Genomic DNA, 17,906 nt, shown 5'->3' on the forward strand with positions numbered 1-17,906 from the left:
CTGAATTGGACTTGATTGGATTGAATTGGAATAAAAACAAAAAGGGAAGTAAACAAACAAGGAGTGTGGGTAAACATGATAACTATCAAAAGATACTGTGGCAATTGTTACAATGCTTCAGATGTGTTATTTATTATTTGAACAAATTTGACAGCTTACAACATCACAAATATAATTTCTGTTAAATTCAATAATTATTACATTACTTTTATGTAGAATGAATTCTGCTACTAAATGCTCAAAAATATATGAAAGGAAAAATCAACAATGAAAACTTTCTTATGGATGTTATGAAATTGTAAGCATATTGAATATTGCACTGAATTATGTCCTTCAGAAAGATAAGGGGATTCCTCTTGAAATATTTGATGCAAAGAGGTCAAGTCACTGATAATATCAAACTGGAAATTGGGAAGAGTAGTCAAGGATTTAAAAATGCCAAGACAATCAGTGGTACATAAAATTTAATGGCTTAGGTTTTGACATAGACCAGTGTTTGGTGTTCATCTTACATACAAATGTCCACTGACATTTCACGTGTTTTTGAATGGAGATTTGTTGTCATTGGATACCTTATGAAGTGGAGATGCCGGCATTGGATTGGAGTAAACACAGCAAGATGTCTCACAACACCAAGTTAAAGTCCAACAGGTTTATTTGTAGTCAATGCCACAGGTTTTCAGAACTGGCTGTTCCTTTGTCAGGTAGGTGGGTCTTTTGGGTCACAAACAGGGCATATAAAGACACAAACTCAACTTATATGAATAACGATTGGAATGTGAATCTTTACTGCTAATCAACTCTTAAAGTCTTTAAGACTTGATTAGCTGTAGACTCACATTCTAATCATTATTGATGTAAATTGAGTTTGTGTCTTTATATGCCTTGTATGTGATCAGAACTCCCACCCACCTGATGAAGGAACAGTCAGTTCTGAAAGCTAGTGGTATTTGCTACAAATAATCCTGTTGGATTTTAACCTGGTGTTGTGAGACTTCTTATGATTGGACACCTTACCCAACACAATGCTCTAAAAACATGCCTGTAGCATGTGTGAGCAGCAAAAGGAATGGCTAATCCGATTGAAGAATTGATACAAGCAGACTCTAAATCAGGAATTGAAAATCAGATTTAATTAAATTTCAAACCATGCTTGAAGAGTGAAATGAAATGAAAAACAGAAGGGAGGTGAAAAGAGCTAAAAACGAAAAAAGTACAAAAAGTTATTTAAAAAAGTCAACAATATTTTAATACCGATGGAATGAAATTCCACAATCATAAAATTACTTTTCAGTGTGTGGGATGTTGTTTGGCAGATATTATTGTGTCTCATGTTTTTAAATTCACTTTCACATACTAGCTGTACCTTCTTCTGTCCTGTTGACTGAGTAACTGGTGGGTAAATACTTTACTTCATACCCATACACAAATTTCAACACTGAGTTTATCAGGTTCCCTGTACATGGTGGTCAGGCTTTGGGGAGTTAGGAGATGAGATACTCACTGCGGATACCCAGCTTTGACCAGCTAGTCCAGTTCAGTTTCTGATGAATGGTAACTCCCAAGATGTTGATAATGGGGGAATTCAGAAATGGTAGCACCATTGAATGTCTGCTGCTAAAATTTTTATCCATGCTTTTTATATTTTTTCTTTCTTTGGTCACAGATTTTGTTCAGGGTTAAAAAGCTATTTTCATACCTCCATAGTCAACTGTTTCAATACTTTCCGTGGGTGTTCTTCCATCTTCCACCCTTTGTAAATCTCACTTAATCAAACTTTGTTAATTTCCTACCTTATTCCTACCTGTTCACCTATCACCCAAGAGTTAATTTGGCTAGCAGTCTGGTGATTCCTCAGATTTAAAATTATTATCCTTGTGCTCAAATCCCTCCATGGCCTTCTCATCCCTTATCTGTAACTTCCCTCAGCCAATATAAACTAAGGGGTTCAATTCTTAAGTGGGTGCGGGAGCAGAGAGTCCTGGGTGTACATGCACATAGACCGTATCCTGGCTTTATTAATAGGGACAAAGGGTACAAGAGCAAGGAGCTTATGCTGAACTTAAATGAGACACTAGTTAGATCTCAGCTGGAGTATTGTGTACAATTCTGGGTGCCACACTTTAGGGCAGCACAGTGGTTAGCACTGTTGCCTCAAAGCACCAGGGACCAGGTTCAATTCTGGCCTTGGGTCACTGTCTGTGTAGAGTTTGCACATTCTCCTCAAGTACGTGTGAGTTTCCTCCGGATGCTCTGGTTTCCTCCCACAGTCCAAAGATGTTAGATTGATTGGCCATGATAAGTTGCCCCTTAGTGTCAGGTGGACTAGCAGGGTAAATATGTGGGGTTACGGGGATAGGGCCTGGGTGGAAATCTTGTCGGTATAGGCTTGATGGGCCAAATGGCTTCCTTTTGTACTGCAGGGATTCTAAGATTCTATCATTGGAAGGCTACAAACACATTGGAGAGAGGGCAGAAGAGGTTTACAAGAATAGTTCCAGGGATGAGAATCTTAAGTTATTGGATAGAATGGAGAGGTTGAAACTGTTCTCCTTGGAGAGAAGAAGGCTAAGAGGAGATTTGATAGGAATGTTCAAAATCGTGGGCTGGAAAGAGAAGACAGGGAGAAACTGATCTTGCTTGTAATAGGATTGGGCACAAGGGGGCACAGATTTAAAGTGACTTTAAAAAAGAAGCAAATGTGATGTTTTGGGTGTGTGGGTCTGATCTAGAATACACTGATTTTGATTTTTGATTTGATTTATTATTGTCACATGTATTGACATACAGTGAAAAGTACTGTTTCTTGCCTTCTGTACAGACAAAACATACCGTTCATAGAGAAGGAAACAAGAGAGTGCATAAAAGGGGAGTAAAGATAGAATTAAAAGGTATGCTGGTATGCAAGTCGTCTTGCTCTGGCATCACCTTGGATTTTGTGACTGGAAGTGTGGTAGAGGCAAGTTCAGTTGAGGCATTTAAGAGGGCATTAAATGATTATTTGAATAGAAGCAAAGTTTTGGGAAAAAAAGATAGGAGAATGACACTTGGAGAGCCAATGCAGGCATGAAGGGCCAAATGGCTTCCTTCTGTGCAATAACAATTCTGTGATTTTGTGATGATCAATACTCAGCCTAAACTGCACACTCTCAATGGAGCAGCAACCCGCAACATACTGTGCAGTAAAAGAAAGGCTGCACACAACCAATGTTAAAGCATTTGTGCAAATGTTATGCAACAATTTAAAAGGGACCAATTAGTACATGGTACAGACTGCACACAATGAAGAGTAACAACAACCAAATTCTTTCTATTCTGGTCTTCTGCACAAACCTGATTTCCCTCACCCTGTCTTAAACTCTGGAATTCCTTCCATCAACTTATCCATCCTTCTCCTGAAGAATTTCCTTTTTAACCAAGCGTTTGACCTCCTCCCTTAGTAATCTTACATATGCAGCTTTGTGACGACTTTTGTCTGATAATTTGCAACATTAAAATAGCTACATAGTTGCCAACGGCAACACTTGGTGATATAACCGGTTCGGCCATTGTTGTGCCGTGGGTTGCTCTAATATTTTCAGGGGAGTTCCTGTGGAAGTTTTGCCTTGTAAGTTGTGTGCTTGTGCTGCAGCGCTTCCTGCTCATTGCCAGTACAGGGGCTGCACCCACTGCTGTCAATCAGAGTAAGAGGCTCAGACTCGCTGCTGCACGGATTGCGCTGGGACTTCTTTTGGTGACTCGCCTTTCACTGCGATAGGATGCAGCGAGTAACGCTTTACCTCGCGAGGCCTTTGCTGAGACAGACCATTTTTTGCAGCTGGAGACCGTCTGCGGCTATGTCCACGCTTCTCATTCAGCAGCCCGGCTACGCCTGGCTTAAAGAGCTGGGACTGAAGGAGGACAACCTGGGCGTTTACAACGGGAGCTGGGGTGGGCGAGGAGAGGTGAGGAGAGCAAAGAGACCACCCTAGACTTACAGGCAGCCAGCTCTGGCTATTCTTAGTAAGAAGCTGGGAACTGCTGCCATTGTATGATCTTGTGCAAGCCAGTGACCGATTATTGCAAGCAGGCTTTAAAAAGAAATCGTCCCTTTGCACACAACCGTTGTTACAAAGTAGATTTTGGTAACAACCTTTTTGGATATTTTAAAGCTGTGATTGATCTTTTAGTTTCCTCCCACTGGCAGCAAGTCCAGCATTTCAGTTTAAGTCTACTTTTGATGTAGCTTAACCACAGCCAAAAGGCTGACACATTGGAGCAGATTAATGGTGTGGATAGTATTGGTACTGTTGTTAAATTTTGAGGTTGTGAGGTAAGAATCATAGAATCCTTACAGTGCAGAAGGAGGCCATTTGGCCCATGGAACCTGCACTGACAACAGTCCCACCCAGAAACCCCATTAATCGCCCTGATAGTAAGGGGCTATCCCCTAACCTGCACATTTTTGGATTGGAGTATCGGTTTGTGCCAGCGTAACTGATGGAGTGGAGTTTAAGGCATGAGGCTATAGAAATTCTAGCAGTTAAGGGGGTTATTTGTAATGCCTGGTCAGGTGCCAGCTCTTGATCTCATCTCCAATACTTTCACAATAAAAAAGCTTTGTAGAAGCTGAGAAAGTTGTTTTAAGCATTCCTTTTGATTTGTCTTCTGAGTTGCGTTCAGAAATCTCTAGGAAATTAAACTTTTAAGTCTTCAAGATTGCAGAACAGCTCTGGAGATTAGCCAACCCTAAAGTGTGTATCAGAATTGCCTAATCTAGCGTTTTCAAATATGTGATCCAATTCCAGTAACAATTTGTGTCACTTTGGCTTAGTTGGTAGCACTTCTGACATCAGTCAGTTGTTATTTCATGTTCTGCAATAGGAATTGGTCATGCTCAGATCTGTGAGTTGCAAAAGTATCTTTTAGATCAGGTACCTGTTAGGACTGCTGCTTAGCATATTCTGTGCTAACCTGAACTAAAAACATTAAATGTTGGAAGTACTCCGGTTGGGTAACATCTGTGGAAAGAGAAAAACAGAGCTGACTTATCAGGTTGACGATCTTTCTAATAATGAAGAAGATAATTGACCTGAAATGTTAACATTGTTTCTCTCTCTATAGAGGCTGCCATTCCAGCATTTTCTGTTTTTATTTAAGATTTTCAGCACTCTTGATATTTTACTTTTATTCTCTGCAGCTTGGTGAAAAGCCAGGCATTTTTTCCAAGGCCAGCATTCCCCCTTTAAACAGCATCCAAAATCTGAGTCTCAGACCAAAAATGCTGGAAATATACAGCAGATTAATCCAGATCTGTGGACACAACAACCAAGTGAAAGCTTTAGGCTGATCCTCTGGAAATTTTGAATTGAATTGGTTTATTATTGTCACATGTATTAACATACAGCGAAAAGTATTGTTTCTTGCGTGCTATACAGATAAAGCATACTGTTCATAGAGAAGAAGACAAGAGAGTGCAGAATGTGGTGTTACAGTCATAGCTGGGGCGTAGAGAAAGATCAGCTTGATGGAAGGTAGGTCCATTCACAAGCCTGATAGCAGCAGGGAAAAAACTGTTCTTGAATCAGTTGATACATGACCTTAGAATATGTGTCTTTTTCCCGACAGAAGAAGGTGGAATTAGAGTATGATTGGGGTGCGTGGGGTCCTTAATTACGCTGGCTGCTTTACCAAGGCAGCGGAAAGTGTAGAAGAGTTAATGGATGGGAAGCTGGTTTGCGTGATTGATTGGGCTACATTCACCACCTTATGTAGTTGTATGAACTGGTTCTGCTTTGATATCAGTTGTTGCTAGTCAGCTGTCCAGTCCCAACTGTCACATGTCCATCTTCTGTGTTCATGTTGATCTGTATTCACCTCAAGGTTAAAGAGCTAAACAATTCTGTTACAATTCAGAAGCTAAGGACAGGATAGTAGTTCAGGTAGATAGCTTTATGAAGCAATTTAACGTGGATAAATTTAAAGATTGGAGGAAAAACAAAGATCAAACATTCAGTGGAAAGATACTGAAGGGAATGGATTTACATTCTCTAAAAATGAATACCATTTAAGAAAGCTATTTAAAGAAAAGTCAGCCTTTTAGGTTTATTAAGAGAATATACAGCAAATCAGTAATATATTTATACTGAACTCTAGGCCACAGTTTTGGTGTAGCATTTTTAGAAAGCACAGTTAAGTACACTTTTTAGAAACTTTTATGAAATGTGGGATTCATGGCTAGGCCAACATTTATTGTCCATTCTTAATTGTTCTTGAAAAAGTAGTGGTGAGCTGCTGTCTTGTGGTGTAAGTACACCCACAGTGCTGTTGGAAGGGCATTCCAGGATTTTGACCCAGCGACAGTGAAGGAATGTTTCCAGGTCAGGGTAGTGAATGATTTGAAGGAGCTGGTGGTGGTGTTCTCATGCATCTGCTGTCCTTGTCCTAGGTGGTAGAAGTCATAGGTTTGGAAACTGCTGTTGAAGGAGCCTTAATGGCTAGTTCAGTTCAGTTCAGTTTCTGCTCACCAGATAGTTTCACCTGAATATTGTTAGGGTTGGGAGCTATAGCAGAGACTCGAGAGTGGGATCATTTCTCTGAAAGGCCAAGATTTATTTTAATTGATGTTTTTAAAATTATAATGGGCTTTGATAGTGTTAATAGGAAAAGAGATTCCTCTGGTTGGGGAGTCATTGTCTTGGTATTGATTGATTTAAAATTATTACAGTGTTTTTGGCACTTACCACATTGTGCCACAGAGGGTGATATGCTCAAGTTGGGACGAAGGGCCTGTTTCCATGCTGTAAACCTCTATGACTATGACTGTAAGACCATTGCATTTTTTAAGGGAACATATGGATAAATATTTGAATTCGAAGACACAGTGCTACATAGAGAGTGAGTGAGCAGGCTAATGAGATTATCATTGGATTTCTCTAGCAGTTAGTGCAGTTATGATAATGAATAGTTGCTTTCTGCAAATATTCTGAATATTTAATTTTACGATTGTATGTTTTAAGCGTATAACTTCTCATTTGGAAACTGAACTTTTAAATGTAAAATAAATGGAAAAACCTGGTGAGTTCCAAAACAGGTCACTACGTACTTCTTAGTAATCTCCACTTCTCTGCAAGAACAGTTAATCGGTGGCTTTGTTCAGTCTCTTGTAGTCTACAACTATGCCTCCTAACACTGCTTCCTTGGATTTACATATAATTCTTCCTGTAAAAAATATATCCATATTGATTATGTATCTAAATGAAGAAGGTGGTAGTTTATTTCTATTCTTTGTTTTCTGTTGTCGATCCATCTGTTTCCCTCAGCATCACATCCCTTAATATTTGTTGTAGGTTTAGCTAAAGCGATATTGTCACTGGACTGGTGATTCAGATACCTAGGGGACTTGGTTTGAATCCCACTATGGTAGGTGGTGGAATTTGAATTCAATAAAAATCTGGAATTAGAAGTCTAATGACCAAGAAACCATTGTCAATTGTCATAAAAACCCATCAGGATCACTAATGTCCTTTGGGGAAGAACATCTGCTGTCCTTACCTGGCCTACATATTACTCCAGACTCACGGCCACGTGGTTGACTCTTAACTGCTCTCTGAAACGACCACTCAGTTCAAGGGTAATTAATACTGACCTTGCCAATGATGCCTACAGGAAAGAATAAAAAAAATACAGCAAGTCTGTTGATATTCAGACTTCCTCTCTGCCTACGTATATGATCAAGTGAAGAGTGAGATGTCCAAGGAACAGGAGGCTACAGAGATAGGATCATACAGCACAGAAGAGACCCATTGAGAATGCACTGACAAAACTACACTAAATCTGCACTAATCCTACTGTTACTTCTTATACACCCTGTCCATATCCCTCATAATCTTAAACACCTCAATCAGGCACCCCTTCAACCTTGTCTGCTCTAAAGAAAAAGAAAGCCTATCCAGCCTCTCTTCATAGCTCAAATGCTTTATCCTTGCCAACATCCTGGTGAATCTCTTCTGCACCCTCTCTAGTGCAATCACATTCTTCCTAGCATGAGGCTACTAGAACTCCACACTGTCCTCCACCTGTGGCCTAAATAAAATTTTGTACAGCTCCATCATAACTGTATTATGAAAAATAAAGGAAAGTATCCCGTATGCCTTCTTAACTACCCTGTTAACCTGTACTGCTGCCTTCAGGAATCTGTGGACAGGTATCCCTAGATCCTTCTATTCATCTGAGCGTCCTGCCATTCATTGAGTTCTCCCTAGTCTGTTTACTCCTTCCAAAGTGCATCATCTCGCACTTTTCAAGGTTGAATTCCATTTGCCACTGATCTGCCCATCTGACTAACCCGTCTACATCTTCTTGCCACCTAAGACCACCTTCTTCACTAATAACCACTGTACCAATCTTCTGGTCTCCTGCAAACTTAAATATACCCCCTTCTTCCCACAGATGGTATGAGATGGGACCACAGAATAATTTGTTTGAAACAAAATAGGGATTTCGAATTCATTAATTAGGGCTTAGTTCAGAATAAACGCATCACAGTTTTGGATGAATTGGAGGATGGACTTTGAGATTGAGGAAAATGGTGCAGAATTCAAAACTGGAAGTGTATTTTCTAACAATTCATCTACATTCGCTATTTATTCTTCCATCATCTGGTCTGAACCTCTCCCCAAGTCTTATTGCATTTCTATCTCTTGAAAACCTCCTCAAAATCATTCTCCGAGCTTCTTTCATACCTTAGCATCTCTTTCTGTTTGTATTTTCTTGACCTGATTACATACGACATAAAAGGTGGTCTCTAATTAGTTTTTGATCTTCAAAGACTGTATTGATCAAATTATTCCATTTTACTTTATCTGCAGGTTGTCACTTCCTATTGCCCTGCCAACAATGAACCAATAGCCAGAGTAAGACAGGTAATTATTTTTATGTATTCCGACTGGAAACTTGATGATACTGCTAAATTATTAACATACTGTTCGGAGGCATTGTCAGACGTGGTGATGCAAATTTGTTTTCACAGTAACTTCATTGCAGTGTTAATGTAAGTCTACTTGTGACTAATAAGTATACTTGTTTCTAACTTTTTAACTTTGTTGTTTTGCAGGCCACTTTGGAAGACTATGAAGAGACGGTACGAAAGGCAAATGAAGCTTGGAAAATTTGGGCTGATGTAAGTGTTCTCAACTTTTATTTCCAAAAAGTATTTACTAAGTTGGAGTAGAAAATAATGCCTATGACTTCTTTCTGCTGATTTTCAACAGCTGTCACTTGTCAACATCCTGGGAATCATTACTAACCTATAATTTAGCTGGGCCACCATTAGCTTTGATTTCTGCAATATCTTCCTCAGTGGAATGTCAAGCTCTATCCTCCAGTTTTCCAAAACTTTCCTGCATCTACTCTCTTCAGAATTAGGCCCTACTGGAACATTATCTTGTTCCTAATTAATAAATGTGCAATCCTGATATTTTCTTTACAAGTTCCTTTGTGGTCTCACTCCATGCTTTCTTTGTAAGCTCCTGCTCCTTTCTCAGTTAACAGTTGTGGCTTCCTTTCCAATCCCACACTTTGCTCCACCAAATACCAACAGGGCCTTTAGTTACATCAGCCTACATTCTAGAATACTTCAACCTCTTTGCCACTCCGTTTGGCTCCTTATCTTATTCCAACTTATATCTTAGGTAAGTTTATCAGATATCTCTCGAGATATTAACTCCATGACCAGTTATTTATATTTTTCTCTGAAAGCACATTGGGATTTTCTTTACTTGAATAGTTCACTATAAATTCAATTTGCTTTTGTATCATTCTGATTTTTTAACTACCCAAAAATAATGGTATAATGATAAATAATTATTTATTTAAATAACATACCCCATTTTCTCTTCTGTTGTAAAAGTTCCTCTAAATATATAAAATTTGTTAGTTTATAAAGCGAGCCAGACACAGTCAATATCTGAATACATAATACTACTTCTTGTTGAGTGCTAGTTACTTTTAAAAGGCAATTTTGTGGTAGGTTGCCAGCTGATTTTTGAGCTTCCTTGCTGAGGTATTTCAGAGACTGAGCTGCCCACATGCTAATCTAGCCTGTTTCCAGACTCTGCCAATAGTGGGTAATTTTTTTCCACTTTCATTAAGGTTTGGTTGGTATATTTATTTCCCCATCTTGACACAGGATTTACTTTGCGCAATTGTAGCATTTCTACTGATACCTCTGGATAAGATCAGCTAACACAAGTTGCAGAATGAACTTTGGACCTTTTGGTCAGTTGACTGTGCAGTTTTAGTAGTTAAAACTTTTGGGGAAGCTGACTTGTGTTTGATTTCTGCAGTTTTTTTTAACATGTTAAATTAACAGTGTTGGCAGGTTAGTCTGACTAGCTAGCAATTAACAACTCTACAACAGACCCCAGGGCAGTATGAGTCAAACGAGGACAAAATTAATCTTGAACTCTATGACTGAACAGTTTGTAAAACACTCACTGAAAGCACAAGAATGGTCATTTGTTTTAATCAGGAAAGAATCCATATAGATGAGTAATACTGTCAGGAAGAAATTAGTCAATTATGATTCAATTGCTAGTCTATCATTCCTCAGCTCAATGGGCCGAATGGCTGCCTTCTGCGCTGTCGGGATTATATGATTCCTTTTTACTTTTCAATGAATTCATACAATTACAGAATGCCACATTGCAGAAAAGGTCCTTCAACCCCTCGAGTCTGCACTGACGCAGGAAAGTCCTGACCTGCCCATCTAATCCCACTTGCCAGCACTTGGCCCATAGCCTTGAATGTTATAAAGAACACAGAATCACAGAAATAAAGAACACAGGATCACAGAAATTGTTCAATCGTTTTTCTTAAATGAATCACTTAAGTATTTAGGATCCAGCAGCTAATTCTAGACAGCACTAAAGAGCCAAACTTATTTAAAGAACCCAAATACCATAGATCATGGTGTGTAAGAGGACCCCATTTTTTTTGGTGCCTAAAGTCATGCTTTTGCATATATTTGGTGTCTCCCCTGTTCAGCCACAAAATGATGTGTCTTGTTAGTAATCAGCCTCAATATCTCACTGCAGAAAAACACTTTTTACTTGCCTTAAACTGGAAGCTGGCACATGGGATAAAGTAGGATAAAGAATATGTGTGGGAGTTTAAGAAATGCCTACACAGTGCAAACTGTGCATGGCATAGCTAATGATGAACAGAAATTAGTTTTTTAGAAACTAAGAATGAAGTGCAAAGCTGCTTCTAAAAATTATAATGTTTGCTAGCTCATTAAATGTGCTGCAGCAGGGGAAGTTGGTGTTAGTGAGAAAGAAAGAAGTAGGAAGCTGTCTAGAAGAAGGTGATGAAGACCAAATGGGCCATCAGAACTGGGATTAGCCACTGGCCTGATTTTGAGAAGTGTGTATCAGAATGGCTCCTCAATAATCATCAGAATGGTTACATCTTCACCAGAAAGGCAATGCATATATATGCACTTAAGTGGTCTGCATCAAACCCTAAGGCCTTCAGTCCAATAACTAGTTATGGATCAGAACATTCTAATGATGTGGCAGAAGAACAAGATCACTCAGTCTATCAAAAGTTCTCACCACCCAAGTTACTAGTTTCCAGCAATTCATCGTCAGACTATGGCAAAAGCATGAATACCAATTAAGTCACGTCAGCAACATGGTGAATTTTGATATGCCCAACAGCCAAAGTATGGAGTGGAGATGACAGCAGACGAGATGCATGGTGTTACTAGCCTGCATGACTGACAAACAAAATTAAAGCCTGTGGTAATTTTCTAACCAATGTCAAGCTTACTGCCAAAGTGCATGTCTGTGGCAACAATTGGATGGATGTGGATAGAGCAAAGTTAAAGAATCAATAATGTGTGGAATAGGTGGTCCCAATGGCCTACATAAAAAATGCAGCTTCTTAGTGTGAGATAAAGAGTGGGAGAGTGCATGCTTTTCTGGTTGATGTCTTAGAACATAGAACACTACAGCACAAACAGGCCCTTTGGCCCACAAGTTGCACTGATCATATCCATACCTACCAGGCCTATCTATAACTCTCAATCCCATTAAATCCCATGCACTCATCCAGAAGTCTGTTAAAAGACCCCAGCGAGTTTGCCTATACCACCACCGATGGCAGCCGAGTCCACTTGTGTGGCTTCTTTACTAAATTGTAATATGCTATGAATGCACCAAGTGTCATCAGATCATAAAAAATATGGAGTAACCAATTCAGTGGATGGAGCGGAAGATGATTTGTCTTGGGGGAGTGTTGATTCTGAAGGTGAAAATGCCACATCTGCCCAGAGTGGGAACCTTGGCCAAAGAATAACTGCATTGGATGTGAAGACAGTGACTTCAACAGGTTTTAAAATTGATTGCGGTTAAAGGTACCTTTGCAGGATTAGTTCAATAAACCATGCCACATTAATTTCATATCAGTTACCAGTGGTGGTTTTATCACATTTCAATATGGTGACCTACGCCCACCTACTCCCACACGAGGAGTTTGATTTTTATATTTGGCACACAAATTGACCTCCGTTTTTGGAAGGTGTTTTGGAGGTTTCAAAGATTGACTTGTACTCTGCAATCTATGGTGCACTTTGAACTCCAGCTCCAATTTGAATTCTTTAAATGAGACTGCTTATCTCTAATTATAAAAGTCTATCATGAATGAGTGGTTTGAGTTCTGCCCATGATCCCATCACCATCTAGTTGAAGAACCGTCTTGCATGCAATGTTGTGCAGCATGCAGCAAACAACAGCTATTATTGAAACCTTTACTGGGGCATATTGGTGAGCTCCACTTGAGTGATTGAAGGAACAGAATTTATTTTAAAATGACAATGGCCTGCTCAAAGTTGCTGTTGGTGATGACATGGCTGCTTTGTAGTTTCATTCCATCTCCAGTAGTGAGTGCCTAAAGGATATCATTAGCTATGTTCTCAGGGGGTGTTCACCATGAGAGAGAGCTTCATTGTCATGACAAAAATCTGGGCCATGGTTACTCTTTTAACCGCAAAGTGTGTGTGTTGTGTCAATTTAAAATATTCTACCCTATCACCCAACATTTAAGTGATTTTTGCTAATTTAATGATGATTTAATACTAATGATGAACTAGGTTATGATGACCAAGATTTTATATAGGTAATTGCAGGGGAGGTGTCAATTCTCCTCAGGCTGAGATTTAGACATAGGTTCTACAATAAATGATCTCGTATATTTAAGTTGTTTTCTAAAGATAACTCATCTGGGTACAAGGCTCTAGTGTTTTAAACTGAAACAGCCGAGCAGTCCTATTATTATTTTCAGTAGTTGTAGTTCCTGGTTTAACCAACTGTACTTTTTCCAAATAGAAATTTAATTTCATTAGGGCAGCATTGTTTGATGTGGAAACACCAAAATAAAGATGTAGGGTGCTTTATCTGATTAGGCTTGTCCAAGCAAGGATTTTACAACCATATTTAAATATTTTCTTTAAATATATTTTGGAATAGCAGCTTGAAGGTCATTGAAAAGATGACCAGAAACCAAGTTGATATTTCAAGTAACTCTGACTACAAAATCTGTCCTTCTAATTCCATCCACTCCATTGCAGAGAGTGAATATTTGTTTTTACTACTTTTGCTATATTCTTTAACTTTTTGGGTGGCAAGAAGACAACAAGCCACAATATAAGGGCAAGGCATCGCAAGGGGTAACAAGGATTGAACGTGAGCCAAAAAAAAAGTGACAAAGAAAGAAGAAAAGGGGACATGACCTCTCTCTTTTGGATCTCTTTAAATTTTTTTTGTGATTCTGTGAACCAATCTCTTTAATATTTGAAATTTGAGCCCAATGGATAGAGGATGAAAAAAACTTTCTTTTTTTTGTCTTGTCCAGATTCCTGCACCAAAGCGAGGAGAAATAGTGAGGCAAATTGGAGATGCTTTGAGAAAGAAACTTAAAGTGCTGGGCAACCTGGTAGGTAAAGATTTTCATGTTTGATGTTTAGAGAAAACCATAGGTTGTGTATGTCATTTTTCTTAGTATTAAACTTGATAATACAAATTGGATTTGCCATTTTGTGCAAAAGCCTCGTATTTAGCAAATGCTTTGTTGCCAGTTTGATGTTGCTCTTGGCATCGCACCATCTAACTTAATTTCTGTATCTTGCCTGAAATTCTGAATTCATAAATCAGCAATCGAGTAAAGCTGTTGGACTTTCACTTCATGTTGAGAGACTTCTTCCTGCACCCAACTTTATTCTGTTACATAGTAACAGCATAACTTCTGTTTCCCCATGAACTGTGCCCTAGATTGTAGATGAATGTCCTCCCAGTCTATTCCATAAATCATACTGCTAAATTGTAGATGCAAACCAATCTTTTTTAGAAGAAAATCAATCATTAGCATGGAGCTTGAATTTTGTAAGTACCCTCTGATTGGGGGACTTATAGTAGGGACAATTACTACGATAAGGCACATTACCAAATAATCATTTGGGTTCGATTCCCAGCTTGGGTCTGTTCAGAATGTTGAGCTGAGGTTTGACTGTACAGATACTTTGTCCCAAATGACCATTATAAGTGAACCTTGAAAGAGTAGTAGATGATTACTGAAAATGGACTCCAACCAGTCTATTGTTTAACTTTCCCGGAAATCAACTTGCTAAGCCGCTGTAACAGTTGTGGTTTTGTTTGGCTTTTTGTAAGCATTGGAGATATACCTTTTAGAAAGCGCTCCAATGGCAATACAACATTTTGGGAAAATGCAGCTTAACCCCACAGCCGCAATTATTCCTTGGTGCTTCTCACAGGAAGTCGGGTGATGCCCTGTTTTAATAGGAAAAGGGCATGGTAATTAAAAGCTGATAAGCCAGTTGGATTCTCTGGTCAAAAAATTGAAAATTTATTTTTGTTAGCTTTATTGTTCTTACATTTCTGGGTTCTTTATTTATTTTTGAAATTGGATCTGTGATGGAATGTGATGGTCTGCCAGATATACAATTGATGAAAAACATTTATTTAGAGGCCTCTCACTAACTACACTGTTCACAGGAAGTCAGAGGTCCCAACTGCCCCCTCTTTACTATGAACGTCCAATCCATCTACACCTCCATCCCCCATCAGGATAGCCTGAGGGTTTTCCACTTTTCCCTTAAGCAGAGGCCTGAACAATCCCCATCTGCCGCCACTCTCCTTTGCCTGACTGAATTTGTTCTACCCACATAGCCCCAGTTATGCCCATCTTTTTGTGCATTATTGGGAACGTTCCTTGTTCTAGTTCTATTCGGACCCGCTCCCACAACTCTTTTTCCATTAAGTCTATGACTGTATTGGTGCTGCTTCATGCTCTCACCTGGAGTTGGAAGAATTGATCAATTTTGCTTCCAGCTTTCACTCCTCTCATCTTTGCATGGTCCATCTCTGACACCTCCCTTGACACCTGTCTCCTTTTTCAGTGATAGACTGTCTCCCAAGATTCATTACAAATCTACCGACTCCCTCAACTACTTTGACTATAGCATCTGACATCCTGCTTCCAATAAGGACTCATTCCTATTCTAGAATCAAAGAATCCCTACAGTGCATAAGAAAGCCATTTGGCCCATCGAGTCTGCACTAATTCTGACAAAACATCTTACCTAGACCCTGTCCCCCACCCTATCCCTGTAACCTCACACATTTACCATGGCTAATCCATCTAACCTACACATTTTGAGACACTAAAGGGCAATTTAGCATGGCCAGAGCTCGTGAGAAGTTTCCAAAATGTATTTCATGGCATTAAATGAACTAGTGGGGATTGATTTGTAATGTAGAAATGGTATTCACATTACAGCCACATAAAATCAACTCACGGTTGTGCCTTTGATTACCACTTTAATCAAGTTGAAATTATAGCATTGGCTAACCTATTGTATGCCGCATATCACCCTGACTTGGAACTGTATTGCTATTGCTTCACTGTTACTGGGTCAGAATCCTGGAATTTCCATTTTAATGGCATTGACACCAAATGACCCGTAGCAGTTCAAGAAGGAGTCTCGAGAGTAATTAGGGATGGGCAACAAATGTTGGCTGTGCCAGCCTTGCCTATATCCCTTGAGTATAAAAAAAGTACAGAAATTGGTTTTATTCGTTAGTATATATTTTCCATTTTTCAAATCTGATTTTACTTGCAGCCAGTTTTGGATGTGGGAGAATGATTTCTTTGCGAGGCCTGATTGTGAAGAGCCTGTATGCAGATTTTCCAGATGGAACTTCAATTAGTGGAGTGCCCCAGGGGTCGGTGCTGGGGCCTCAGCTTTTTACCATTTATATAGATGATCTGGAGGAGGGAACCGAGTGTAGAGTGTCGAAATTTGCTGATGACACCAAGATTGGGGGAACGGCAAATTGTGCGGAGGGTGTGGAGAGTCTACAGAAGGATCTAGATAGGCTGGGCGAATGGGCCAGGAAATGGCAAATGGAATTTAATGTTGGCAAGTGTGAGGTGGTCCACTTTGGTAGGAAGAATGGTAGGAAGGACTATTACTTACGGGGCGAAAAACTGCAGCAGGCGACGGTGCAGAGGGACCTCGGGGTCCTTGTGCATGAGTCGCAAAAACCCAGCTTGCAGGTGCAGCAGGTGGTCAGGAAGGTGAATGGGATGCTGGCCTTCATAGCGAAGGGGATTGAATATAAAAGTAGGGAGGTCTTGCTGCAGCTGTATAGGGCATTGGTGAGGCCGCAGCTGGAGTACTGTGTGCAGTTTTGGGCGCCGCACCTGCGCAAAGATATTTTGGCCTTGGAGGGAGTGCAGAGGAGGTTTACTAGGCTGATACCGGAGTTGAGGGGGTTGAGCTATGAGGAGAGGCTGAATAAACTGGGCTTGTACTCGTTAGAGTTTAGAAGAATGAGGGGAGAGCTCATTGAGACGTATAAGATGATGAATGGGATGGATACGATAGAGGTGGAAAGACTCTTCTCGCTCAAAAAAGACAGTAGGACTAGGGGGCACAGCCTCAAGGTAAAAGGGGGGCGGTTTAGAACGGAGTTGAGGAGGAACTTCTTCACTCAAAGGGTGGTGAATCTCTGGAATTCTCTGCCCGTTGAAGTGGTGGAGGCTGCCTCGCTAAATATTTTTAAGACGCGGGTTGATGGGTTTTTGATGAGAGAGGGGATTAAGGGTTATGGGGAGAGGGCGGGAAAGTGGAACTGAGCAGCGACAGATCAGCCATGATCTTATTGAATGGCGGGGCAGGCTCGAAGGGCTGGATGGCCTACTCCTGCTCCTATTTCTTACGTTCTTAACCGACATGTAGGCTTATTACAGAACACTGATGTTGACGCATTTTTGATTTTGTTTGTGAATAGTACAGTTGGAACGCATTCAAGTTTGTAATTCGTTTTTTTGTGTTTACTTTTAAGGTTTCTTTGGAGATGGGGAAAATTTCTGTTGAAGGTGTAGGGGAGGTTCAGGAGTATATTGATATCTGTGACTATGCAGTTGGACTGTCTCGAATGCTTGGAGGGCCTGTGCTACCATCTGAGCGTAAGTGAAGCAATATATTCTGACTTTTGTCACTGCTATTAGTACATTCTGTATTATTTTCTTGCCTTGTTTTTAAATGTGCTAAATACTATTGCATGAAAGCTGCAGTTGAGATTACAGAGGAAGCTATCTACCCAAGGGAAATAGAAATAATCACAGGCAAACAGTGAAGACTCGAGTAATATCTGCTTCACTGCAGTTTTTGTTTTATGGTAGCCAGATATTCTGTGTGTTTGATGTCTGCACATCCTAATGATTGTGACTACTGGGTTGTTGTGAAAGCCCAATTCTACAGCCATTCCTCCCTCTGATTAGCTATCCAAGGGCGCTAAATGTTTGAACATAAGTGTCCAGAACGATTTTCAGGTAACAATTGC

General features: G+C 39.9%; 1 protein-coding gene across 1 annotated transcript in view; it reads left to right on the forward strand.

Annotated features, from left to right (window-relative positions):
- The first annotated feature begins 3,654 nt into the window (after positions 1 to 3,654).
- Positions 3,655 to 17,906, forward strand: part of aldh7a1 (aldehyde dehydrogenase 7 family, member A1) — a 50,526-nt gene continuing 36,274 nt past the window's right edge. Inside the window, exons 1-5 of the mRNA XM_080188936.1 lie at positions 3,655 to 3,944; positions 8,850 to 8,903; positions 9,095 to 9,160; positions 13,894 to 13,974; positions 17,406 to 17,529. Coding sequence (XP_080045062.1) covers positions 3,759 to 3,944; positions 8,850 to 8,903; positions 9,095 to 9,160; positions 13,894 to 13,974; positions 17,406 to 17,529 — 511 coding nt within the window. The 5' untranslated portion in view covers positions 3,655 to 3,758. The remainder of the gene's footprint in view (positions 3,945 to 8,849; positions 8,904 to 9,094; positions 9,161 to 13,893; positions 13,975 to 17,405; positions 17,530 to 17,906) is intronic.

Source organism: Carcharhinus amblyrhynchos, chromosome 5, assembly GCF_965287045.1.
Source record: "Carcharhinus amblyrhynchos chromosome 5, sCarAmb.v2.hapA, whole genome shotgun sequence".
Classification (NCBI taxonomy): Eukaryota; Metazoa; Chordata; class Chondrichthyes; order Carcharhiniformes; family Carcharhinidae; genus Carcharhinus; species Carcharhinus amblyrhynchos.